The sequence below is a fragment of the Hemiscyllium ocellatum genome, chromosome 6 (genome assembly GCF_020745735.1).
Source record: "Hemiscyllium ocellatum isolate sHemOce1 chromosome 6, sHemOce1.pat.X.cur, whole genome shotgun sequence".
NCBI lineage: Eukaryota > Metazoa > Chordata > Chondrichthyes > Orectolobiformes > Hemiscylliidae > Hemiscyllium > Hemiscyllium ocellatum.
Window position 1 is genome coordinate 55,488,470 of NC_083406.1, and position 26,948 is coordinate 55,515,417.

Below are 26,948 nucleotides of genomic sequence, written 5' to 3' on the forward strand. Positions count from 1 at the left end.
ACATATTTTTTGTGACCATGTATATTAGATAACTTGCACAATTTGTAACTACAAAAGATACAGCATGGAACTTGGAAAATGAAGGTTTTTGGAGATATTGTGTTGGTTAACTTACCATATTCATGTGACTTCTACCACTACTGTGTGCGCAATCTTGGCAGCCAATAAGACAGATCTCTTGAAACACCAGTGGTCTCTGGGTGTTTGGTTGTACTGACCTGATTGAATGTGCAGAAAGCCTGATGTTTGATAATACAGAATGCTCTTACTCTCTCATTATTCTCCCCATAACACTTGAGATGTTTGGAGAATTTTTTTTAGCTGTTATGTACAGTTTAAAGATAGCAGGTGTACAATGGTGCTGTGGAAAATATAGTGGCACAGAACTTCCTGTAATCACTTTCAGACCACTGATATCCCAAAACCTGGGCATGAAGCTATTATAATATTAAGGATGTACTGATATGACAGCCTTATGCAATACTGGACATTCTGGAATTTTGGAGGTCTGTGATAATGAACAAGAGAATAGCCTGTCCAAAATGGAGAACTGGACAAATGTTATTCTTGGTTGGCCCAGGGTCAAATGACATTTGAATTATACATAATTGAGTGCTACTTTATTTCTGTTTGCTGGGGTCTACAAAGGTCCAAATAGCAGGATGGCTGAAAAAAGCTATGTAGAAATGTCCCCAAAGTGAAGGTGCAATTTATGATGGCAGCTTCCAAAGAGTGAAAATTAAAAGAGATGGATTGCATTTCTACATCTGCACTATCCCCAACTATTGAGGGAAAAATAAAGTTGAAAAGTATGTTTTATGAATGCAGTCCTACATTCTTAGTAATTACTGTTGGTGTCTGATGACAAAATTCCCTTTCCCAGTAATCTATTTTGTAACTGCAGTCTAGTATGATACTTAAGGATCTTTCTTCACCAGAGTCTTGAAGTATAGTGCAGCAAAAAGCATCAATAAAAAGACATACCTTAACAACTGAGTCTCCAACAGATGCATCTTCACTGATAACAGCATTGTATATCTCTCTGCTAAACTCTGGTGCATTATCATTGACATCTGTTATATTGACATTTACTGTAGTGAATGTGCTCAGTGAAGGACAGCCTCCATCTCTGGCTTCAATTGTAAGGTAGTAACCCTTACAAGTTTCATAGTCGAGATATTCAATTATAGAAATAATTCCTGTGTTTGAAGTGAAGTTCAAAAAAAGTCAAGCAAATCTAAATCCAACACAGAAAATAATAATTCCAAACAGATAATGTCATATTTTAACCAAGATGGCATCAACAACAGTGATTATCATTGGAATGAAATTTATGGTAAAATTAAATTGAAGTCAATGAAACAGAAAATTGGGTGGGGTATAAGCTGGTCTGTAGATTCATTATCCATCATTTTGACTAGTTTCAAAGATCAATTTCACTCCTTATGTGTCGACAATTCTGGTACCAATCCTCAATCAACTCAATAATGGGAATATCATGATTTCTGAAATGGACTCTCTGATACTTATTGCCATCAAGCAAGGCTGTATATGCCAATAACATTGCCTCAATGAATCCAATCTTTTCCTTACGCTGGTATGTACTCAAAAGCTAACTTGCACTAATTAATTTAGTAGTAAATTGGATGTTCCAATGAAAGTATTTCTCAAAGGGCATTAGACTTATATAACAATAAAATTTGGATCAAGCAGCAACTAGAAATGCTTGCAGAAAAAGACAGCTCTGAGCATTACATTAAAATTTAGAATTACAGTGAAGTTGAAAATGTTGTCTCAAATGGTCTTTCATGCTTTTAACCGTATTCTAAATTTGAGCTTATTTATATGAAAATGTGCATATAAACTTCTAAGCCATTATAAATGTAAAAGAAAATTCAAAAGCTTCAATATCAAGTATTATAATCAAAATATTGATGTTTGGATTAGTTTCTATATGCAAATACACATCCTAATGAAACATTAATGTATTTCAAATAGAATGCCTACAGGTTTCAAACATTTGGGGAGCGAACATTCCTCATTTATTGAACATGCTTAATATTTAATATCTCAAAATTGGCTGCTATAAACATTTTCTACAGTTTACATTCCACTGTAAATTGATTCGGTATGAAAGAAGAGCAGAATGGATTATTGTTACCTCTTTGAGGATCAATTTTGAATTTTCCATGTTCATTACCAGATTTAATATTGTAAGTAATTTCGGCATTTGCACCAATGTCCTTGCTGGCAGCGTACAAAATTAAAACCTCAGTTCCCAAAGCTGCATCTTCTGCAATTGTGGCTAGATAGTCTCGCCTCTCAAAAACTGGTGGATTATCATTGATGTCCAACACAATGATAGTAACTGTAGTAAAGGATGAGAGTTTCCACGATATTCCTTGATCTGTAGCTTTGACAGTGAGATTGTATAATGCTTGCTGCTCTCTATCCAATGCCTTTTCCAGACTGATGATTCCAGAATACTTATCAATGGAGAAAAATCCATCAGCAGAGTCAACAAGTATATATTCTATGTCGCTGTTTGGGCCTGATAACAAAATGAATACTTTTTAAATATTTCTTACAGTAGTTGAACTTCAATGACAAATTTTACACAATATCAGTAACCAGAAACACTGCTGTTTAGATTTTCACAATAATAATTACTGATGATACAGGTAACACTATGTTTCATGCTATGCTGAGGTAACAACATTGAGCTGAATCAACAGCCACTGAATCAATAACCTGAGCTACAAATTAATGTTCTGGGACATGGTTTCAAATCTCCCATGGCAGATGGTGAAAGTTTGAAAATAACTGGTCCAAACAGCAACCACATAACCATGTACAATGTATCTGGTTCATTAATGTCCTCCAGGGAAAGAAATCTATCATCCTTAACTGGTCTGGACTACATGTGGCTCCAGACCAACAGCAATATGGTTGACTCTTAATTGTCTCTGAAATGACCTCAAGAGCCAGTCAGTTTAAAAGCAACAATGGGTGGCTACACATGCTGCCCTTGCTAGCAGTGCCAAAATTCCATCCAAGAATACATAACTATCATTTATTTTTATATTTATTAAAATGCAAAACATGCTTTTAAACATGAATTACATAACTATATGGAGATTAATAATAAATTAAATACTTTAGGCAATTATAAGCACCTTGTTCAGATACAGAATGATGTTTAGGAAGCAAGGCCATTAATGAATGCTCATAAGAGACTACAGAACCAAAAACTAGGTAACCATTATTTCATAAATGCAACAGACCTGCTTGGAAATTCCACAGGTGTGGAATTAAATCCTGAAAGCACATGGATTGAACTTAAATGATACAATTGTGGTTCCAGCTACTGACTGGAAAGCCAGAGACCACGCAGGCATGACCATTTTCAGAAGCTGCATCCAACCTATGTCAAATCAGCCAGTTAATTACTTGCCATCTGGGTTTCCATGTCCTTACATGTGAGAAGTCCATCTTAAGACATAGAACATAGAACATTACAAAGCAGTACAGGCCCTTCAGCCCTCGATGTTGTGCCGACCTGTGAAATTAATCTGATATCCATCTAACCTACACTGTTTCATTATTATCCATATGTATATCCAATGCACATTTAAATGCCCTTAACATCGGCCTGTCTAAAATTGTTGCAGGCAGGCCATTCCACACCCCTACTACTCTTTGAGTAAAGGCTTCCTATTTAAATCAGAGGGCAAGAAGTCTACAGTCCCAACAAGCCAAGAGTGCTGTGCATCACTGGCCCTATAGCCGGTGTGCAGCAGAAGCTATGAAGCATGCCCAGGAATTATGTTAGTGTAGTCGGGTTCAGCAGGACCATTCTGGTAGATCTTGTTGAGAGATGGGCTAGTGGTTGCTACAGATTAGATTAGATTAGATTACTTACGGTGTGGAAACAGGCCCTTCGGCCCAACAAGTCCACACTGACCTACCAAAGTGCGACTCACCCATTCCCCTACATTTACCCCTTTACCTAACACTATGGGCAATTTAGCTTGGCCAATTCATCTAACCTGCACATCTTTGTGACAGTGGGAGGAAACCGGAGCCCCTGGAGAAAACCCACGCAGACACGGGGAGAATGTGCAAACTCCACACAGTCAGCTGCCTGAGTCAGGAATTGAACCCGGGTCTCTGGCGCTGTGAGGCATCAGTGCTAACCATTGTGCCACCGTGCCGCCCTTAGATTACTTAAAGTGTGGAAACAGGCCCTTCAGCCCAACAAGTCCACACTGACCCGCCGAAGCGCAACTCACCCATTCCCCTACATTTAGACCATAAGACATAGGAGTGGAAGTAAGGCCATTCGGCCCATCGAGTCCACTCCGCCATTCAATCATGGCTGATGGGCATTTCAACTCCACTTACTAGCGTTCTCCCCATAGCCCTTAATTCCTCGAGACAACAAGAATCTATCAATCTCGGCCTTGAAGACATTTACCGTCCCGGCCTCCACTGCACTCTGTGGCAATGAATTCCACAGGCCCACCACTCTCTGGCTGAAGAAATGTCTCCGCATTTCTGTTCTGAACTGACCCCCTCTAATTCTAAGGCTGTGTCCACGGGTCCTAGTCTCCTCGCCTAACGGAAACAATTTCCTAGCGTCCACCCTTTCCAAGCCAAGTATTATCTTGTACATCTCTATTAAGTCTCCCCTTAATCTTCTAAACTCCAATGAATACAATCCCAGGATCCTCAGCCGTTCCTCATATGTTAGACCTGCCATTCTAGGGATCATCCGTGTGAATCTCCGCTGGACACGTTCCAGTGCCAGTATGTCCTTCCTGAGGTGTGGGGACCAAAACTGGACACAGTACTCCAAATGGGGCCTAACCAGAGCTTTATAAAGTCTCAGTAGCACATCTCTGCTTTCATATTCCAACCCTCTTGAGATAAGAGACAACATTGCATTCGCTTTCTTAATCACGGACTCAACCTGCATGTTTACCTTTAGAGAATCCTCGACTAGCACTCCCAGATCCCTTTGTACTTTGGCTTTACTAATTTTTTCACCATTTAGAAAGTAGTCTATGCTTTTATTCTTTTTGCCAAAGTGCAAGACCTCGCACTTGCTCACGTTAAATTCCATCAGCCATTTCCTGGACCACTCTCCCAACCTGTCTAGATCCTTCTGTAGCCTCCCCACTTCCTCAGTACTACCTGCCTGTCCACCTAACTTCGTATCATCGGCAAACTTCGCTAGAATGCCCCCAGTCCCCTCATCCAAATCATTAATATATAATGCGAATAGCTGTGGCCCCAACACTGAACCCTGCGGGACACCGCTCGTCACCGGCTGCCATTCTGAAAAAGAACCTTTTATCCCAACTCTAGCCCTTTACCTAACACTACGGGCAATTTAGCTTGGCCAATTCATCTAACCTGCACATCTTTGTGACAGTGGGAGGAAACCGGAGCCCCCGAGGAAACCCATGCAGACACAGGGAGAATGTGCAAACTCCACGCAGTCAGTCGCCTGAATCAGGAATTGAACCCGGGTCTCTGGTGTTGTGAGGCAACAGTGCTAACCACTGTGCCACCGTGCCACTCATGTATTGCCATGACCTTGTTCTGGGTTCCTGGGTTCAAATCCTGCCATGGCAGAATCAGAATTCAATAAATATCTGGAATTAAGAATTTAATGGTGACTATGAATCCATTAATGGTGTCAGAAAAATCGATCTGGTTCACTAATGTCCTTTAGGAAGGAAACTACCATCCTTACTCGTCTAGCCTACATGTGACTTGAGACCCATGGTAATTGGGTTGAACTCTTAACTGCCCTCTGAACAATTAGGGCTGGGCGATAAATGCTGCAAAGCCAACGACACCCTCATCGCGGGAATGAATATTTTTTAAAAAACTCCTAACTATGGAACACTGAGGAAATTCATGACATATAACAGCACTTGTTCATTGATATTTAGAGAGTTGAACAGTTGGTAACTCTGACCTTTAATTAGAGATATTCGCAGTCACAAAGCTACTAGTTACTGTATTGTTATGATCCCACTTGATGTTACCACTGATCCCAGAATGAAATCTGACTTGATGGATCATACTTTTTAAAAATTGGATGTGCCAGTACAACACTGAAAAATAAGCACACCAGACTGAAGATTTTATTTTAACATTAAAACAGAAGCTGTTGGCACAAAGGGAAAAATAGAATAAACCAAACCAAGCTATCTAAACAGAGTTTAAAAAATTCAAAATACATAGCAAAGCATAATTCCATTTGCTCACCAACATCATTTTGCAATTACTCAAAAATCAGATCCAGTTTCCTTCCCTGTCAATCTGCAGGTTTGACTTAACTATTTTATCTCCTTAGTTTCTGTCCCATGATCTGTGAACTATTTTCCATGAATTCTCAACTGAAATTTTAGACTTTCTCAGCCTTGAATAATCAATATAGTTAGTTCTGCTAAAACATGGTAGTTCTGTTCTCATGCATTCCTGAGTTATAAGAAAATCGGGTAATAGCAGCACCATTTAAACTAATGGGGCCTGAATCGTGTTATAACCAATACAGAACAACCTTGATTATCCGACAGAGAGGGGTGGGAAGTATTTTGTTCAGATAAAAGTTTTTTTTGCTGACTTCAGTTTCCATCCTCTCATCTTTTTTTAAGGGGGGGTGGGGTAATGTTTTCCTCATGTTTCCTCCTGTCAAGTTTTCTTCCTGTTTATTTTCACATGTGCTAACTCACCATGATTTGCTCTCCTCCATCAAAAAAAATGACATTACATTTTCTTGTCAGCTGTAAGATACTAAACTACTTTTTGTTGGGGAAAAAAAAAAGTCGTCATGGAATAATGGGAGGAAAAAGCAATGAAAATGAAAAGTGCAAGTGCACTTGACACTCCGGAGAATGAGCTGACGAAAAATTTGTTGGGTTTGCAAAATCGAACGAGTTAATGTTGAGAGGGAATTTTGCTGTTAGAGTGCACAGCTCAGGCTTGCACCTATGTTGTTCTTGTGTGTTCACAGTCACAAACATTTGTCCTTGGAGAGAATAAGTATCAGAGAGCCTTTTTATACAAAGTGTAAGACTTAACTCTAAAGTCATGTTTCGAGTTTATATTTGAATTTAATTATTTATTAAAGCATACTTGCATCTACACTCCTGTTCAAATTTACAAAATGATATATTAAATGGATGAGGAATAGAATTTTCCTACTTCAGTTGAGATGCATGTACAGGGACCTTGAATCTTGTTTGGATAATCCGAAATTTGGATAATAGATGTTTGGATAACTGAAGTTGTTCTGTGCACGCTTTAAATCTTCGCGCTTTAGAAACCGTATTCCTTATTCATCAACTGTGTTATAGCACATTCGTGTTAATGAAATGCACATTATAGCAGAACAACCTGTACAAATTTATAGCAAAACGTTCCACGTCTGGAAGTTTTATAGTCTACTCCTTCATGGAGATAACATCCCCTTATCTGCATGAAAAAATTTCGTTTCTTGACAAATAAAACTTGCCTTCAGTTATTGCTCTCTGACACATACTAGTTTAAAATTATAGTTCTGAAAAGACTGATCTAGTTAATTATTAAACACCTCCATATGTATAGACCTTATCCATATGCCACTAGTGTAAAATTCAAACACAAAAAAATTAATTGAAATAAATCATCTCTCTTTTATGGCATAATGTGGCAAATGCTAATTATATTGTCTGACTATTGACAATTCTATTATATATGAAAATAAATTTTATTGGCTGTCATTTCAAGGCATTTATGAACATGATGTTTTGGAATCCACTCACTCTGATTATTGTAACCATTCTTTCTGTCACGATTGCTTCTTCTAGTTTAGGGACTACTGTATCCAAAACAATGTCAAAATGCTTCATGAGGCATTTCTGTCCAGATTACTGATTATCTCAATAATAAGATTACAATTCTGGCACCTCCAGCCTGTCGTTATACACTGGAGGTTGTTTCCATATACATGTTTTTTTTTAGTTTCAGTATGAAACTAAACCCAGAAGGTTTTGCAACTTCAAATATCCCAGGAAGGATATTTCCCACAATAGACCCCCACCTGTAGCTCCCACCCACACATCAACCATCAGCCTCTAAAGTTTGCATCCATTCATCATTAATCAAAGAATTCCTACAGTATGGAAACAGGCCCTTCTGCTCAACAAGGATAAAGTGAGGACTGCAGGTGCTAGAGATCAGAGTCAAAGAGCGTAGTGCTGGAAAAGCACAGCTGGTCAGGCAGCATCCGAGGAGTAGGGGAATTGATATTTCGGACATAAGCCCTTCATCCGGCTGGTGAGCAAAGGGGGCTGAGATAAATGGGAGGAGGGTGGGGTTTGGGGGAAGGTAGCTGGGAAAGCTCAACAAGTCCACACTGACTCTCCGAAGAATATCCCAACCAAACCCATTGCCCATTACTCTACATTTACCCCTGACTAATGCACCTAACCTACAGATTCCTGAACATGTGGGCAATTTAGCATGGCCAATTCATCTAACTTGCATTGTGGGAGGAAACCAGAGCACCCAGCGGAAACCCACACAGACACAGGGAGAATATGCCAACTCCACACAGTCACCCAAGGCTGGAATCGAACTCGGGCCCTGGCTCTGTGAGGCAGCAGTGCTAACCATTGAGCTGCCATGCCACCCCAGATATGAATAGTCACATTTGTTTCATGTTAATACTCATGTTTATAGTGTTTGAATTTATAGTGTTAGGATTGAGCCCTCCACTACCACTTGGTGAAGGAGCGATGCTCCGAAAGCTAGTGTGCTTGTAATTAAACCTGTTGGACTATAATCTGGTGTTTGGTGATTTTTAACTTTGTACACCCTAATCTAATACCGGCATCTCCAAATCATGTTTATGCAAGTGGAGGATGTGCCAAATGTTCTCTTTAATTCAGCTCAGAAGACCACTGGGTTTGTTTCTACAGGACTGACAGTGGGACATAAACATCTTATAAATTTACGTTCTATATCATTGGTTCAGAATTTCTAATCAGTGTCAGAAACTTTCAATAAAACTTTCCCAACCCTTGTCCAGTATGGGCAACAGTGAGAAATTGTGAAGACTACAACAAGATAAAAATTGAGATTCTTAATGTCAACAAAAACAATCTGATTTACCCCTTAAGGTTTTCAAGACTAGTTGAGAAGCTTGCAAGGAAGTGGCAAGAATCTTACTTCCATGCATTTGCACTTATTATCATTCCTATATGGCGAGAAACTAAATGGAACCAATTTCCTTCTTGAAAATCAAAATGGTTACTTAGTTGTCAAAGTTTGCCTGCTGCTTTTCCATGTCTTCACGTTCACGTCCATTCACAAATGTATAATTACACATTCCATCAGCACTGACCACCTTCTTTCTCAGAAAGAGAGGTCAATCCCAGAATGATTCAGAAGACACTCCAGCAGTTCAGGATCGCACTTTGTAGCTAGCTGATACCTTACATTGCAATGCTACTGCCAGGTCACTCTGTACACAGGAACATACACTCATTTTATGTGCTTGAACAGGATGTATCTCAGAGTTCTTAGCTTGCTTTCTGAACATCACTCACTTTACCTTTACTTGGATGCACACAATTTTTTTAGCATGTTGCTGCTTTAATGAAAACTTATGGGTTCACAGCATCTACTCCTTGCCTTATTTCTTCGCGCAGACCGAAAGTGCGTGTCATGGTTGCCGGCACAGAGTAATCATTGAGGTGGACTAAAATTGCCCAACAGAATTTTCAATATCCCAGACAATTCCTTCTTTGTCAGTTGCATTAGGATTTCTGCATTATTCTGATGCACACTCCAATCCACACCAATGAAATAACTACCTACTATTGGAATTCCTGGGCTACTATATGCATGTAGGAAAAATCAGTTTTTATGGACATATTAATGACTTTCACAAAATGCTGCACCAACGTTTAACATGTTGATTATTGGCTTAACATCACATTCTCCTAAACCCTTTAGTATCGACCTCAAAATAATAATTCACTCTTCAGAATCTGAAAAGATCCTCCATGTAAGATCTATCAAGGATTCTTTATCTTCCATCTGGTTCTCCAGTGGGTGAATACTGAGTTCAAATGTTTAGCTACCCATCCTGGTGTCTTGGATCTGTGCTTTTCAGGAGAGTTTCATCTCAGTTTTACATATGCTGTTTGTGTGCTGTGTAATGTACTCAGCAGAGCTTTGCTCATTCTGTGCAATTAGCTTTTGACCTTGTCACCCAGCTACTTCACCAATGTACTTGTCATAGGGAAGCTACATTTTGCATTATTTAAGCTATTCATTCGACACTTGCAATATTTTATAGATTTATTAAAAAGGGGTGTACCATTACCCGACTTTCTTTTGCTCTCAATTTAAGAGTATGTTAGACAGGTTGGCCAGTCTCAACTGAATGACTCTGGTGTTTGGCTTTCAATTAATAAATAGCGATTTAAAGAAACACTGAACAGGATGGAAATTGGCCAAAAATAATTATCCCTCTTGTGGTCTTTCTGCAGATCACAAATTAATTCTGGAAAGAAAATTGATTTCAGTTTAACCTTATACAATAGTACATAAATCTATCTGCGACACAAAATTACAGTTTTCAAAATAATGGATTAATGTGCAACACAATCTTACTTCATTGTGGATTGGAATGCTCTACACAGTATTTTATTAATGGACCGATTTAAATTAAACCTAGATTCCAGTCGATAGACTCCCATTGCTTTGCTGATATTTTGTTCCGTCTCAGATGTGGAGGTAATTTGCTTTTGGACTGATTTAAGTGTCAGCTGCACACATAATGCTCCAAGTTTCAGTTTGGAAGCAGTAAAATTGAGGTTAATATTAACAAAATCACATTGCACCCTGACCTTGCCTCTTATAAAACTCCAAACCAGATTTGAATGCCTATGACTTCATTTGTGAATAAACAGAGAAAATGATAAATATTGCTAGCTACATTGCCATAGATTAAGTACTGGAAAGAAGCTATATGGAAGAAAGAGCTCCCTCACAGCTGTTACATTCTAGTCCACAGATGCTGTTTACATGTTTTAAATGGTGCAAGATCCCAATGGGGTGTTAATGATAGCTCTATTTCAACTTGAAAAATTATATAATGATCAACTTTGATTCAATTATAAGACACTTAGTTATGAGGTAAATGATAAATATTTATTTAGATCACAATTAGCAAATAAAATTCCATTTTTTTTAAACAGAAGTTTGATTTCACCTGAGATTTTTAATTAGACACTATCCAGTTCATAGAAAATAACTCTAGGTGTTCCGAATCCATTTATAGGCATTATGTCAAGAATGGTTTTGTCAACTTGAAAGAAGAACTAAAATTTGGAATAAAACCAAATTAAGATTTTAACCAGGTTCCAACCATTCAAAACGTACATATGGTTTAATATAAAGTACAGAGCTGCAATGAGTTTCTAAAATTTAAGTCTTAATGTTTACCAAACAAAAAAAAAGTGTAATTCTTTGACCTCAACCTAATAAATTAAAATGATTGGGAATTAAAGTTAAATGTACTGCTTATAGTAAGAAAATGTGTGAAAAAGTGGATTCAATTGTTGACCACGCCTGTTCCATTTATCTCTTGCAGAAGGCACATATTAATCTGAGATTAAATGATTGTATCAATAAATAGATCAGTGCTTGCTATCCTTATGATCTCATCACAACTTCCTGTATATAAACTCAGAGCACTACTCATAATCACATAGAAAATACTTTTCTATTCTGCATTTGGTGAGCACACTTGTGAATGGTGAGAGAAATATTAGAGGTACTCTGTTTATATTGACAGTGTAGTAATTATTTAGGTCAGTGGGCTAAGTATTTTTTTTTTAGCCACAATGTTGAGTAGCATTCAACTCAGTAGCTGGCATTAAGCATTAATTGCAATCAAAATTAATGTTTGTAATTTTTAACAAACCAGGGCATTTGGTAGCACAATGGGAAATTCCTTTGCCTGATCAGACCCTATTATATCAAATGCCAACTTCCAGCCTCCAAAATTAGCCCTTTCATGATTTACAATTGACAAGTTCTCATTTTCGGTTTAAAATAAACTACATCTCTTCCCACTTAGTTTACCAAACACATTCAATTAGATGCTCACAGAAAATAGTATCATCTGATGTCAGGTCAGCATCTCTCTTAAGTTAGTACTAGGGCAACAGGTCTTAAAACAGACAACAATGATGTAGACCACTGAATACTTGATATCAGCTGCCAAGCAGGGATTTCACTTTTGAACTATTACATCACCTTAACCCTTCCTCAAAAGTTATTCATCAGTTTCAAAAACAATCATACAAAAGCTAAGCAGATTCATATCTTGCTATTATGATCAATGCTTTGAGCTGGGGAAAAAAATGCATTGCTTTGTTATGCTAATTAGAACGAAAACATCATATTGCTAACAAACCCACTTAAACATACTTTTTGAAAATTCATTTGTGGGATGTGGATGGCGCTGGCTGGCCCTGTCCCTAGATGATGGTGAGCTGCTTTCCTGAAATGCTGCAGTCCACTTGCTGTGGGTTGACTCGTAATGCCATTAAGGAGGGACTTCCAGGGTAGTGAACCAGTGACAGTGAAGGAACGGCAAGTCAGGAATGAGTGGCTTGGAGGGAACTTGAAGGTGGTGGTGTAATCATACATCTGCTGCCCCTGACCTTCTAAACGGAAGTGGTTGTGCATGTGGAAGGTGCTGCCTGAAGATCTTTGGTGAATTTCTGCAGTGCATCTTGTAGATAGTACATGCTGCTGTGACTGAATGCCAGTGGTGGAGGAAGAGGACGCTTGTGGATGTAGAGCCAATCAAGCAGGCGGCTTTGTTCTGGATGGCTTCAAGTTTCTTAAGCATACTCATCCAGGCAAGTGGAAAGTATTCTATCACACTCCTGACTTGTGCCTTGTAGATGATGGACAGGCTTTGGGAGTCAGGAAGTAAGTTACTTGTCACCGTATTCCTAGCTTCTGACCTGCTCTTATAGCTACTGTGTTTGTGTGGTGAGTCCAATTGAGTTTCTGGTCAATTATAGCCCCGAAAATGTTGACAGTGGGGATCGCATTGATGACAACAGCATTGAATGTCAAGGGGTGGTGTTTAGATTGTCTCTCATTTGCGATGGTCATAACTTGACATTTGTGTGGTGTCAATGTTACTTACCACTTGTTTGCCCAAACCCGGATTTGCACTTGGACATGGACTGCTTCAGTATTTGAGGAGTCACGAATGGTGCTGAACATTGTGCAATCATTGTTGAACATCCCCACCTCTGACAGTATGATGGAGGGAAGGTCATGGATGAAGTAGCTGAAGATGGTTGGGCCGAGGACACTACCCTGAGGGACTCCTGCAGAGATAGCCTAGAGCTGAGATGACTGAACTCCAACAACCATGACCATCTTCCAACATGTCAGGCATGATTTTAACTATGTGAGAGTTTTCCCCTGGATTCTCATTGATTCCAGTTTTGTCAGGACTCCTTGATGCCACACTTGATCAAATGCAGTCTTGATGTCAAGGGTTATCACTCCCACTTCACTTCTGGAACTCAGCTCTTTTGTATGGACCAAGGCTGTAATGAGGTCAGAAGCTGAGTAGCCCTGGCAGAGCCCAAACTTGACATCACTGAGCAAGTTATTGCCAAGCAGGTGCTGCTTGATAGCACTGTTGATAATACCTTCCATCACTTTACTGATGACCGAGAGCAGACTGATGGGATGATGATTGGCTGGTTTGGATTTATCCTACTTTTTACGTACAGGACATACTCGGGCAATTTTCGACATTGTCAGGTAGACGCCAGTGTTGTTACTGTACTGGAACAGCTTGGCTAGGGGTGCGGCAAGTTCTAGAGCACACATCTTCAGTACTATTATTGGGATGTTGTCATAGCCTTTGCAGTATCCAGTGATTCCAACTGGATTGAATTGAATTTGCTGTAGACACGTATCTATAATGCTGGGGATTACAGGAGGAGGCCAAGCACTCAGCATTTCTAGCTGAAGATTGTTGCAAAACCTTCAGCCTTATCTTTTGCACTGATGTGCTGGGTTTTTCCATCATTGACGAAAGGAGGTATTTGTGGAGTCTCCTCCTCCAGTGACTGCTCACCTCTACCTAGGAACAGTGTGTGTTGTCTCCACTTTATGAAGCAAGTAATCAACCTTTATTGCCACATTAGAAACCTCAGAGCACCACAAAGATAGTACAAGGTGACTGTAGTACAAAGGTGATTTCTTTGCATGTGGATCCTTCCAGTCTGGAGCAAACAATATCTGGAACATCTCCCATTTTGACTCCAGCTGCTGTATTAGGGAGGTGATGGATCATTTTTATTTAAGGCAAGCTGACTTCAATGTATTTTCTGTCATCAGAGAAAAGTAGTAGCAACAATTCTGTGGGTTTGTCTGGATAGTAAGCTTTTGCACATAAATGGACTACATAAAAAGAGATAGTGGGCAGGGCAGCATAATGCTGAATATGTAACTGATGTAGAGCCCATGCACCCCACATCATGCTGGTGAATGCCTTCTAGCCTGGCAGACATTTCCTTTCTGAATTCATCTGATGTGATTTCTGTCATTACATCAAATGGAGTGTAGTTGCTGGATAGTCTACCTGATAGTTGGCTTACTGCTCCACTCTGTCACCCAGCCATATGTAAAAATACAAGCACAATGAGAAGCATACAGTCATTTAAAACATCAGACCATGCGAGTACTGAAACAAGAGTTCCACTACCTACACCATCCTGGCTGACCACTCTGATACTCTCTGAAGTAACGTGTGGAGTTTGGTCTCCTCATTTGAGGAAGGATGTTGTGGCTATGTACAGAGTGTAACTAAGGTCTAGCAAATTGAATCTTGGGATGGCAGGACTGACTGGATCAATTATGACTATATTCACTGGAGTTTAGAAGAATGAGGGGGAATCTCATGGAATCCTATAAAATTCTAACAACTAGACGCTAAACGTGGAAGGATATTCCTGATGACCGGGAATTCCAGAGCCAGTGGTCACAGTCTAAAGATACAGGACAGTCTATTTAGGACTGAGATGAGAGGAAATTTCTTCATATAGAGAATGGTGAGCCTGTGGAGTTCTCTGCTACAGAAAGCAGTTCAAACCGAAACATTGAATGTTTTCAAGAAGGATTTAGATGTATTCATATGACGTGGGGGGTCAAAGGGTGTGGGCAGAAAGCAGGAGCAGGGTAAAGAGTTGAATGACCAGCTGTGATCATAGTAAATGGCAAGACAGGCGCAAAGGACTGAATGGTCTGCTCCTGCTCTTAATTTCTAGGTTTCTGTAGAATGGCGAGTTGATTCTCAGTTTGTAAAACTGCAGGTGGTCCTGGGTGATAGTCGAGCAGCCCTGGTCCTACAAGGCCCATTATCAGACTATAGTAACCCAACATTGATGGCAATCGTGTTGACATGCTGGCAATCTGACAGTAGCAGCATTGGCAGAGTTGTGAAAGCATGAATGTTGTCTTCTTCTAAAGGTAGCAGGTTGCAGCTCTGTAAATCGACCACTTGACCAGGCAAGTCCTCAGAACGTCCATGTGATCTGCTAAACCTCTGACTGCAAAACTGCCATGAACGATGATGAGGGGTTTGGCATCAGCATGGCAACATAATCTCAATCTGTGTTTCCACTGCAGCACTTAGATATTAAGAGGCTAAGCTTCTGTTTTGCAATGGATAGTGAGACATCACTTAACAGATGCGGCATCATGGCAAAGGTGAGGACTGTAGATGCTGGAGATCAGAGTCTAGTTTAGAAAATCAACGTTTCGGGTAAAAGCCCTTTTCTTGATGAAGGGTTTTTGCCCGAAACATCGATTTTCCTGCTCCTTGGATGCTGCCTGCCCTGCTGTGCTTTTCCAGCACGACTCTAATCTAGACTCAGATGCTGCATCATGTTTGAGGTGGTGGTGACTGCAGCGTGGTAATGGGCTAGTAATCTAGAAACCATGGCGATGTGGGTTCAAATCCCAACTGGTTGGATTTGAATTTCCAGACTCAATGATGAAAAACTGGACCATTGATTTTTCTTTTGTGCTGCTCTCTGATCCTTACAGGTATACTGCCAGCATTGACCATGGTGGCTATTTGTCCCCCTGCCAATGAAGTATTTATCTGGAGAGCCACCTGGAGAATAGAAAGTCCTTTCTCTTCATGCCCACTTTCTACCCTAAAGCCATATCATGGAACGTCAGAAAATATTATCTAGCCTGCTACACAATTTCCATACCTCCTTCTGATCAAACTCTTTTTGATCAGTACCATATCTGGTTAAAGTCCTTAAATCAATTTAGGACTCTGCTAAGTTATGCATCAACTCAGTAGATGCTTAGCCAGAGCTTGCATTCTATTTACATTGTTAGACTTATGTTCGTATGCATGATTTCAATGCCTGATTTCTGCTCGAGCACAATTTTATTTTCCTAATGTGCGTGACATGCACTATGATGCATTGAAGGCACCTTGTTTTCCCTTCAGGAAAGGGAAGGTTACTTTTAGGTACTTTTTGCTTGTGCAGTATAAACTGAAGTTAATTGGAAATGGCGCAAATCCTTTTCTATTGAGAGAATTCCATTCTCAGCAGTTTGCAAGACACCCAGTTTCTCCCATTTGTATTTTGATAGAATCAGGCAAGGTGGCTTGTCAGATCAAATAATATTCAAAGGAGCTTATGAAATATTTGAACTGATAGGAAGAACAACTTCTACAAACAGAGAGAAAAAAAATCATAAGTTAAATCAGAACTTGGTTACATTTAGGAGGATATGTGGAGACTTAATTTAATAAAGTCAGTTAGAATGGGGTGAAAGTTAAAACTATCTGCATTAAAATATCCAAATTTTTTTGATGCAAAAAAAAATCAGAGCAGGAGTAAGTCATTCAGTTTATAAATCCTTTTCACCATTCAATATGATCATGGCTGATCCTTTATTTCATTACCACTCTTTCCCCATACTCCTTGATCAGTTGGCTTCAAGAAATGTATTTCTTTTTAAAACATATTCAATGATTTGGCCTCCTCAAGGTTCTGTAATGTATATTTCCAATAGCTATCGAACTTCTTGGTCAAGACTTTCTCCTCATCTCAGACCAAATCCTGTAGCTTGAAATTGTGACCACCTTGCCTGAAATCTCCATCCAGGAAAAAGATCATCCTTGCATCTAGTCAGGGCAGCCACACCGGAATTCTGTATGTTTAAAAAAGATTCCTTCTGATTTATCTAAGTTCCAGTGAATACAAGCTCAGTCAACTCAAACAAATAAATGGCCTATGCCTGCTTCTATTTTCTATGTTTTTATATAGTAAACCTGTCATTTCAGGAATCAGTCTGATAAACCTGTTCTACACTCCCTATATGACAAGTATATCTTTTCTTAGGTAAGACCACCAGGAATGCACACCATCATCCAGGCATGGTCTCAACAATGTCCTGTAGAGCTGCAGTAAAATTGCTTGCTCTTATGCAAACCTTCTCTCAAGAAAGGTCAAAATCCATTTGTCTTTTTAACCACCAGCTTCACCTGCATGCTTGTTTTTATTGACTGGTGTACACACAGCTAATTTTGTATATTAACACTTCCCAAAACCTCACAATTTGAATAACACTCTACCATTCTGTTTTTCCTACTGAAGTGAACAACTTCACATTTATCCAGATTTAATTGCATCTGCTTTGTATTTAATGACTTACTCAATTTATGTAAACTGCTTTGAAGCCTCTTTACCATCCCCTCACTACTCCCACCTTGTTTTGGTTCATTATCAAGCATAGAAATATTTCCTTTGATTTTGTCGGCTAAATCATTGATACATATTGCGAACAGAGTCAAATTAGAATAGTGCTGGAAAAGCGCAGCAGGTCAGGCAGCATCCAAGGAGCAAGAAAATCAATGTTTCAAGCTCATTCCTGATGAAGGGCCTTTGCCCGAAACGTTGATTTTCTTGTTCCTTGGATGCTGCCTGACCCACTGAGCTTTTCCAGCACCACTTTAATCTTGACTCTAATCTCCAGCCATCTGAGTACACACTTTCACATACTGCGAACAGCTGGGCACAAACACTGACCCCTACTGTGCTGCACTTGCCATATTCCTACACTCTGTTTCCTGTTTGTTAAACAATTCCTACCACTAATTCCACATTTTTTGATTTTACACACTAACCTCTGAGATGGGATTTTATCAGAAGTTTTCTGAATATCAGTGCTAACCACTGTGCCACCGTGCAGCCCTTAATTATGGCCAAAGTCTACTATTCCACATTATGCATGAAACATTTGCAATTTAACATGAAATCGTGTTCCACATATTTGGGTTTGGAAAATAAAGTACACAAAAACTTCAGAATCAAACATTAGAAAATGACAGATGTAAAAATAAACAAAGGCTTTGAACACAGTTGCTTAAAGATCTTGTCATTGATATTAATTTCCCAAAGGCCAGAACAATGTCAAATCCTAAAAAACAATGTTATCCACAACTCCGTGAACACACACCTATTGCTGCTTTTACAGTAGATAATGAATTGTGCAGGTGCCCTATGTGTAGGAGTAGGGAGCATCATTGAGATGTTGAGAACACAAGGCAGCAGTTGTAAAATTTAAAGCTGAAGTTAAACTTAAATATCACACAACACCAGGTTATAATCCAACAGGTTTAACTGGAAGCACATTAGCTTTCGGAGCGACGCTCCTTCATGAGGTGATAGTGGAGGGTTAAGTTAAACTTAATCAGCTGTATTTGTTATCGATGACCACTAGATGGCATGATGATGTATGCACAGAAACACACCATTACTGTGGTGTGTCCAGTAGCCAGGGCAAAACAAACATGTGATGGACACATAGAGTCATACAGATGTAGAGCACAGAAACAGACCCTTCGGTCCAACTTGTCCATGCTGACCAAATATTCTAACTTAATCTAATCCCATTTACCAGCATTTGGCCCATATCCATCTAAAATCTTCCTATTCATATACACATCCAGATACCTTTTAAATGCTGTAATTGTACCAGCCTCCTCAACGTCAGCCTGCAGTTCTTTTCATACACACACCACCCTCTGAGTGAAAGTGTTGCCCCTTAGGTCCCTTTTATATCTTTCTCCTCTCACCCTAAACCTATGTCCTCTAGTTGTGGATTCCCCCACACCAGAGAAACAATCTTGTCTATTTATCCTATCCATGCCCCTCATGATTTTATAAATCTCTATAAGGTCACCCCTCAGCCTCTAACACTCCAGGGAAAACAGCCCCAGGCTATTCAACCACTTCCTGTAGCGCAAATCCTCCAACCCTGGCAACATCCTTGTAAATCTTTTCTGAACCCTTTCAGGTTTCACAACATCCAAGACCAGGATTGCACAAAATATTCCAAAAGTGGCCTAACCAATGTCCTATCCGGTAGCAACATGACCTCCCTACTCCTGTACTCAATACTCTGACCAATAAAGAAAAGCATACCAAACACCTTCTTCACTATCCTATCTGCCTGCAACTCTATTTTCAAGGAACTATGAACCGTAGTCCAAGATCTCTTTGTTCAGCCACACTCCCCAGGACCTTACCGTTAAGTATATAAGTCCTGCTCTGATTTGCTTTTCCAAAATGCCACACTTTGTATTTATCTAAAGTAAACTCCATCTGCCACTCCTTAGTCCATTGGCCCATATGATCAAGATGCTTCACTGTCCACTACACCTGCAATTTCGGTGTCGTCTGCAAACTTATTAACTGTATCTCCTACGTTCACATATAAATCATTTATATAAATGACAAAAAGTAGTGGAACCAGCATCAATTCTTGTGGCACACCACTGATCACTGGCCTTCAATCCAAAAGCAACCCTAAGCACCCTTCTACTGACATACTCATCCGTTTGGCTGAACTGGTCCTCACTCTCAATTCTCCTTTAAATCCTCCCACTTCCTCCAGACCAAAAGGGTAGCCATAGACAGCTGCATATTGGTGCCAGCTATGCCTATCTCTTTGTTAGTTACGGGGAGCAGTCTATCTTCCACAGCTACACTGGCACTATTCCCCACTTTTTCCTCCACTACATTGATAACTGTATCAGCGCCATCTCATGCTCCCACGAGGAGGATGAACATTTCATCAACTTCACTAACAGCCCCAATCCGACCTTAAGTTTACCTGGATCACTTTGGATACCTGCCTCCCCTTCCTGGACCTCTCCATCTCCTTTAATGGTGACTGACTCAACATGGACATCTACTGCAAACCCACCGACTCCTACAGCTACCTGGATTACACCGACTCCCACTCTGCCTTCTGTAAAAATGCTATCCTTTATTCCCAACTCCTCCACCTCTGCCGTGTCTGCACCCAGGTGGATCAATTCCACCACACAACATACCAGATGGCCTCCTTCTTCAAAGATTGCAATTTCCTCTCCCATGGGGGTCAATGACACCCTTTAGCGCATCTCATCCACTTCCCGCACCTCTGCCCTCAAACCTCTGAATCCCACCCTTCAAACTGCAACAAGGACAAACCTCCCCAATTCTCACCTTCCACCCCACCAACTTCCCGGTACATCGTATCATCCTCCGCCATTTCTGCCAACTACAATCAGACCCCCATCATGAGGGAGATACTTCCCTCTCCACTACCATTCGCGTTCCTTCCGCGACTCGCTTGTCAGGTCCACGTCCCCTAGCAACCCACTCACCCCTCCTACCAGCTTAGCCTGCTACCGCAAGAATTGCAAGACCTGAGCCCACACATCCCCCTTACCTCCAACTAAGGCCCCAAAAGGAGCCTTCCGCATCCGCCAGAGATTTACCTGCACTTTCACACACGTCATTTACTGTATCTATTGCTCCTGATTGCTCCGTCCAGTGGACGGCATGTTGGCACAGTGGTTAGCACTGCTGCCTCACAGCGCCAGAGAGCCGGGTTGAATTCCTGACTCAGGAGACTGACTGTGTGGTGTTTGCACATTCTCCGTGTGTCTGTGTGGGTTTCTTCAGTGTGCTCCGGTTTCCTCCCACAGTCCAAAGATGTGCAGGTGAGGTGAATTGGCCATGGTAAATTGCCCGTAGTGTTAGGTGAAGGGGTAAATGTAGGGGACTGGGTTGGTTGCGCTTCAGCGGGTCGATGTGGACTTGTTGGGCCGAAGGGCCTGTTTCCACACTAAGTAATCTAATCTAATCTAATCTGATGTGGTCTTCTCTACATTGGGGAGACAGGATGCCTACTTAGGGATTTCTTCAGAGAATATTTCCAGGGCACATAGACAAAGCAACCCCATCTCCCCGTGACTGACCACTTTGACTCCCCCTCCCACTCTGCCAAGTACATGCAGCTCCTGGACGTCCCCCATTGCCAAACCCATACCACCTGACGTCTAGAGGAAGAACGCCTCATCTTCCACCTTGGGACCCTCCAACCACATGGGATCAATGTGGATTTCACCAGTTTTCCTCATTTCTCCTCTCCCCTGACCTTATCCCAGATCCAACCTTCCAACTCAGCATCGCCATCTTGAGCTGTGCCACCGGGCCATCTTCCTTCCTACCTATCCGTTCCACCTTCCTCTCCAATCTATCACTTTCACCCCCACCTTCATCTACCTATCACATTCCCAGCTACCTTCTACCCAGCCCCAACCCCTCCTATTTATCTCTCAGCCCCCACCCCGGCCCACAAGCATCATTCCTGATGAAGAGCTTATGCTCAAAACATCGATTCTCTTGGTCCCCAGTTGCTGCCTGACCAGCTGTGCTTTTCCAGCACCATACTCTTGACTCTGAAAAACAACCCTCTGTCTTTTACCTTCTCGCCAGTTCTGTATCCAAATGGCTTGTTCTCCCAGTGTTCCATGAGATCTAACCTTTTTCTCAAGTCTCCCATGAGGAACCTTGCAATGCCTTACTGACATTCATATAGATCATATCCACCACTTTGACCTCATCAATCCTCTTCGAAAAATTCAATCAAGATTTTCAACACAAAGCCATGCTGACTATGCCCAATCAGTCCCTGTTTTTCCAAATACACATAAGTTTTGTCCCTCAGGATTCCCTGCATCAACTTGCCCACCACTGACGTTAGGCTCGCCCGTCTATGGTTCCCTGGCTTTTCCTTACCACCTGTCTTAAATAGTGGCACCACATTAACCAACCTTCAGTCTTCCGGCACTTCTCCTGTGATTATCAATGATACAAATATCGCAGTAAGGGCCCCAGCAATTACTTCCCTAGCTTCCCAGAGTTCTAGGGTACACCTGATCAAGTCCTGGGGATTTATCCACTTTTATGTGTTTCAAGACATCCAGAACCACCACCTCTGAAATATGTACGTTTTTCAAGATGTCACCATCTATTTCCCTACATTCTATATCTTCCATGATCTTCTCCACTGTAAACACTGACTTAAAAAACTCATTTAGTATCTCCCCTACCTTCTGCGGTTCCATACATAGGCTGCCTTGCTGATCTTGGAGGGGCCCTATTCTCTCCCCAGTTACCCATTTGTCCTTAATGACATGTGAGCATTGGCTCTCTGTCAGAAGCAGGACATCATCTTTCTTCATGAGCATGTTGCTATAGAATAACATACAAGAAACCAAAGAGATTGCTTGTTTTTTGTGTGTGATAAACTTTGAAGAATTCTTTAAACCAAGTGTGGAATTGCTAACATTTGCTGTCTATTCTTGTATCAGAAGGCAGGAAGGTATTGATATTTCTTGTTACTTATTCAGTTAAAATATTGCTTGTATCTGACAAAGCCTGGATCATTTAAAAACCTAGTTTCATTTTATTTGATAGAAATAAATGCTTTATGCAATTAAAAAGAAAAGACAAGATTGCGAACTCCTGATGACATCATCATGTTCATGAGAATGTAAATCTGAGTTGACCTGAGTGGACACGTATGGCTGCGAATGTCATTTGCGCATGTCCATACTGGCCACTGGTATACGGTCACACTAAATGACATCACAGAAGTCATCTGTGCAAGTGTGGGGTGTGGCCATCTTTGACATTGGTTAAGTTCGCAGTATACATTCCCAATGTCAGTTAGATTACCAGGAAATCTAGTAGTAAAAGGGAGACAGAAGCTGTTCTCTTCAAAAAGTATGTGCTTGTTCTAGTAAGGTAGAATTGGACAATTAATGGATTTAATCAAATTTTTGAATTTGTGACAACCTAAGAACAGTAGGGCTTGACTGACAACACATTAACCCCAGTGAGTTGTGATACGAGACCAAAACTATACAAATTATTCCAGGTTGGTCCCACCAATACCTTCATTAAATGAAACTTCAAGTAACATGTTTATGTTCAATTACGCACATAAAAAAGGATAGTATTCTATTAGCCTTCTTAATTATTTGTTGTATTTGCATACTACATTTGAGGAACTCATTTTCTACAAGTTCTAGATTCTTCTGCACCTCAGAATTTTGCAACCACTCTCCTTTTAAGTAATATTCTATTTTTCATTCTTCCTGACAAAGTAAACAACTTCATATTTCTCTACATTATACTCCACTTGCTAGATGTTTGCCTGCTCACATTATGTCCATATGTTGTCCTTTTCACAATATATTTTTCTATTTCACACTACTCATCTAAGTCATGATACAAATTGTAAAAAGCAGATGGTCTAGTATAGACCTTTCAGATCTCCATTCATCACATTCTTTCAATCAGCAAAACACCCATTTATGCACACACTGCATCCAGGCATCCAGCCAATCCTCTATCCTTGCTAATATGTTATTCCTATCCTATGAACTCTGACTTTGTGCAATAACCATTGTCAAAAACGTTCTGGAAACTCATTTACTATTTCAGCACACTGCTCACTTGTGGTGCATTTTAAGTGGAGGAGAGGCTTTGGAAGTCAGAAGGTGAACTACCTACTACAGAATACCCAACTTGTGACTTGCTCTATTTGCTATGGCATTTACACAGTGGTTCAGCTTTATAAGCTTTTATACTCTTCAAAGAGGTCTAAGTTGAGATTTAATTTCAACTATTAATATAAAAATTTTGAAAAATGTTGAGGATAGTAAAATGCTAAATTGATTCCAATGAAGTAGTTCTTAATTATATGGATCACATATTTGCCAATGGTGCTTGTGCTTGGTGAAACTAAATAAATAAATATACTTGTATATACTTTAAACATGGCACTGCCACAATAACTTACCACATGCTATGCAAGGTTTTTCAGGTCAACTACTGGCACATAATATAGTACTAAGTAAGAAGTAAGATTATGAATTGGGTTTCAGTCTAATTCTGGGCTAAGGAGTAGCTGTGTGGTTTAAAACATAAAGTCAGCCAAAAGTTACTAAAATTCATTGTTAATGTGAGAAGCTTGTTAAGAAAGAAAATAAGTAATGTACATCTTATAGCATATAAAAAATGGTTTAATAAGGTATATGGATAACCTACTGGTTAGATGATGTGGAGATGCCAGTGTTGGATTGGAGTGGACAAAATCCTAAGTCACACAACACCAGGTTATAGTCCAACAGGTTTGTTTAAAATTACAATCTTTCAGAGCACTCTGCTCTCTGCTAGTCTATAAGCAGGTGTTGTGTGACTTCTGACTGAATGGAAATGCTATAAACATATGTTGCTTATGTAGGTTATGAATTTCCTTGTATTATTCTAAAACTTAAGTGCAACATAAGGGAAAATGTGTTATCTTAGTTTCTATCTGAAAACATCTGTTGAAGGATACCATAGCTTGTATAAAATTTGTTTTCAGTTTATTAACATTTCAAAAATATAGTGGCCTGTACTGGAATTTGATTGTTAAGAATGTGTCACTTCTCTGAGGTGCAAACACTTATTTGCTGAATTCATCAAACATACATTAAACAATAAAATAAATACAGGAAATGCTCAAAGTTCATAACAGCTTAGCCAGCATGTCAAGAGAAAATAAATGATATTTCGAAACAATCACAATGATCTAATCTTTCTTTGCTCTTCAGAAGTGTTTAATAACCTGCTGTGTATTTCCAGAACCTTACTTTATTTCATATTTTAAATATTTTATCTTTATTCACACTCACATCAAATGCTTTGTGCTCAAGTTAATCAAATTTGCAGTCTACTTACAACTGGAGTCAAAATACCAAATCTTCTGTAGGGGTACACTAGCCAACACTATTCCAAGTACCAAACAGACAAAATGAATTTAGGAAGAAAGAAAGTGACATCTAGACAACATTTTTAAGGTACCAATAAAATTTAATTTGCTAAAGGAAGTGCTTTGTTTTTAGTCAAACACATTGGTGGGAATGATAGTATGCTTGCTTGGATCATTACAACTAAAAATGATGTGTTATGTGCTTAACCAATGTTAAAAATATGTTCCTAAAATAAAAGGGATTAATTTCCTTGGAGTTCCTCACACCCCACTGTCATAACTTTGGTGGAGTGCCAGCAACAACTCTGTCTGGTCATTAGAATAAAGATTTTTTTTTAGATTAGATTACTTACAGTGTGGATACAGGCCCTTTGGCCCAACAAATCCACACCGACCCGCCGAAGCGCAACCCACCCATACCCCTACATTACCCCTTTACCTAACACTACGGGCAATTTAGCATGGCCAATTCACCTGACCCGCACATCTTTGGACTGTGGGAGGAAACCGGAGCACCCGGAGGAAACCCACGCAGACACGGGGAGAATGTGCAAACTCCAGGCGCTGTGAGGCAGCAGTGCTAACCACTGTACCACCGTGCTGTGTTTCTGTCACAGATACAATGATATAACATATGAAAGCCAAAGGAAATTCAGCCGCATACCTCTTTACTGATGATTAAAAAATAGAAAATAACCCAGAGGAGTTTGTAATTGTACAGATTCTACTGCAAACTGAAAATTTATTTCATAATTCACTTGCAATAACTTGCAATGACCAAACCTATTGACAACTGCCTGTCCAATCCATACCGACTGGCTCATGCAATCTCCAGGTGAGTGCCAGATATTGAACGGTGTACCTATTACTTGAATAATGTTTTTCTCAAATAAGGAATAAATACTTAATCACCAACGTTACAAATAGTGCTGCAAACCACAAATTAAATGCTTGAACTTCACTTCTCACCATTTTATGCAAACAGAAGGGCTGCTGATTGAATTGCACTCACAATTGGATATAAATGTCAGTAAATAATATTGTGACAATCAGGATGGAAATTAATCAATGTTAAGTGATGGAATGCTGTTTGATCTAATTTTTCATTCTGCCAGCAAGTTGGAGTAGGTGACTGACAAGTAAAGATGCTGAGATATTAAAGTGTGTGGGAATATCATTTATCCATCTGTTGCTTTGTCTGATACTTACCTGTGACGACAATTTCAGGCCTGAGGCTAGGAGTTGCTCAGCAAATAACTCATCTCACTGTTTCCTGAATCTTGCCCACCGTCTACAAGGTATAAGTGAACAGTGTGACGGAATACGCCCCACTTGCCTAGATCAGCGCAGCTCCAACAAATTTTTTAAAAATTGATTCTACAGGGTGTTCTGGTATAACATTGTGGTTGTGTTCCTCTGCATCCTCACACTATAGAAAACCGCACTGTAGATGATCGCTAAAGAAAATTACTATATCCGTTCAATAGAAATTTGCATTATTCAAACGGCATCCTCAATTTGTCAATTGTCTTACAGCCAACTCATGGTAACCAAAACACACATTATACCAGAACAATCTGTCTCCAGGTCAAAACAGCTGTTTGACTGTCACCATATATACAAACATTTAGTTCCTCTTACACTGACACTCAGTAGCAGCAGCATACAAGTTGCACTGCAGAATATCTTTAGGCAGCATCTTCCAA

At 40.0% G+C, this 26,948-nt stretch overlaps 1 protein-coding gene across 1 annotated transcript in view; it reads right to left on the reverse strand.

Moving 5' to 3' along the window:
* LOC132816926 (protocadherin Fat 3-like) overlaps positions 1 to 26,948 on the reverse strand; it is a 575,577-nt gene that overhangs the window by 95,980 nt on the left and 452,649 nt on the right. The window contains exons 14-15 of the mRNA XM_060826951.1: positions 2,162 to 2,551; positions 985 to 1,199 (exon numbers count right to left, since the gene is read on the reverse strand). Of these exons, the coding sequence (XP_060682934.1) occupies positions 985 to 1,199; positions 2,162 to 2,551 (605 nt within the window). The remainder of the gene's footprint in view (positions 1 to 984; positions 1,200 to 2,161; positions 2,552 to 26,948) is intronic.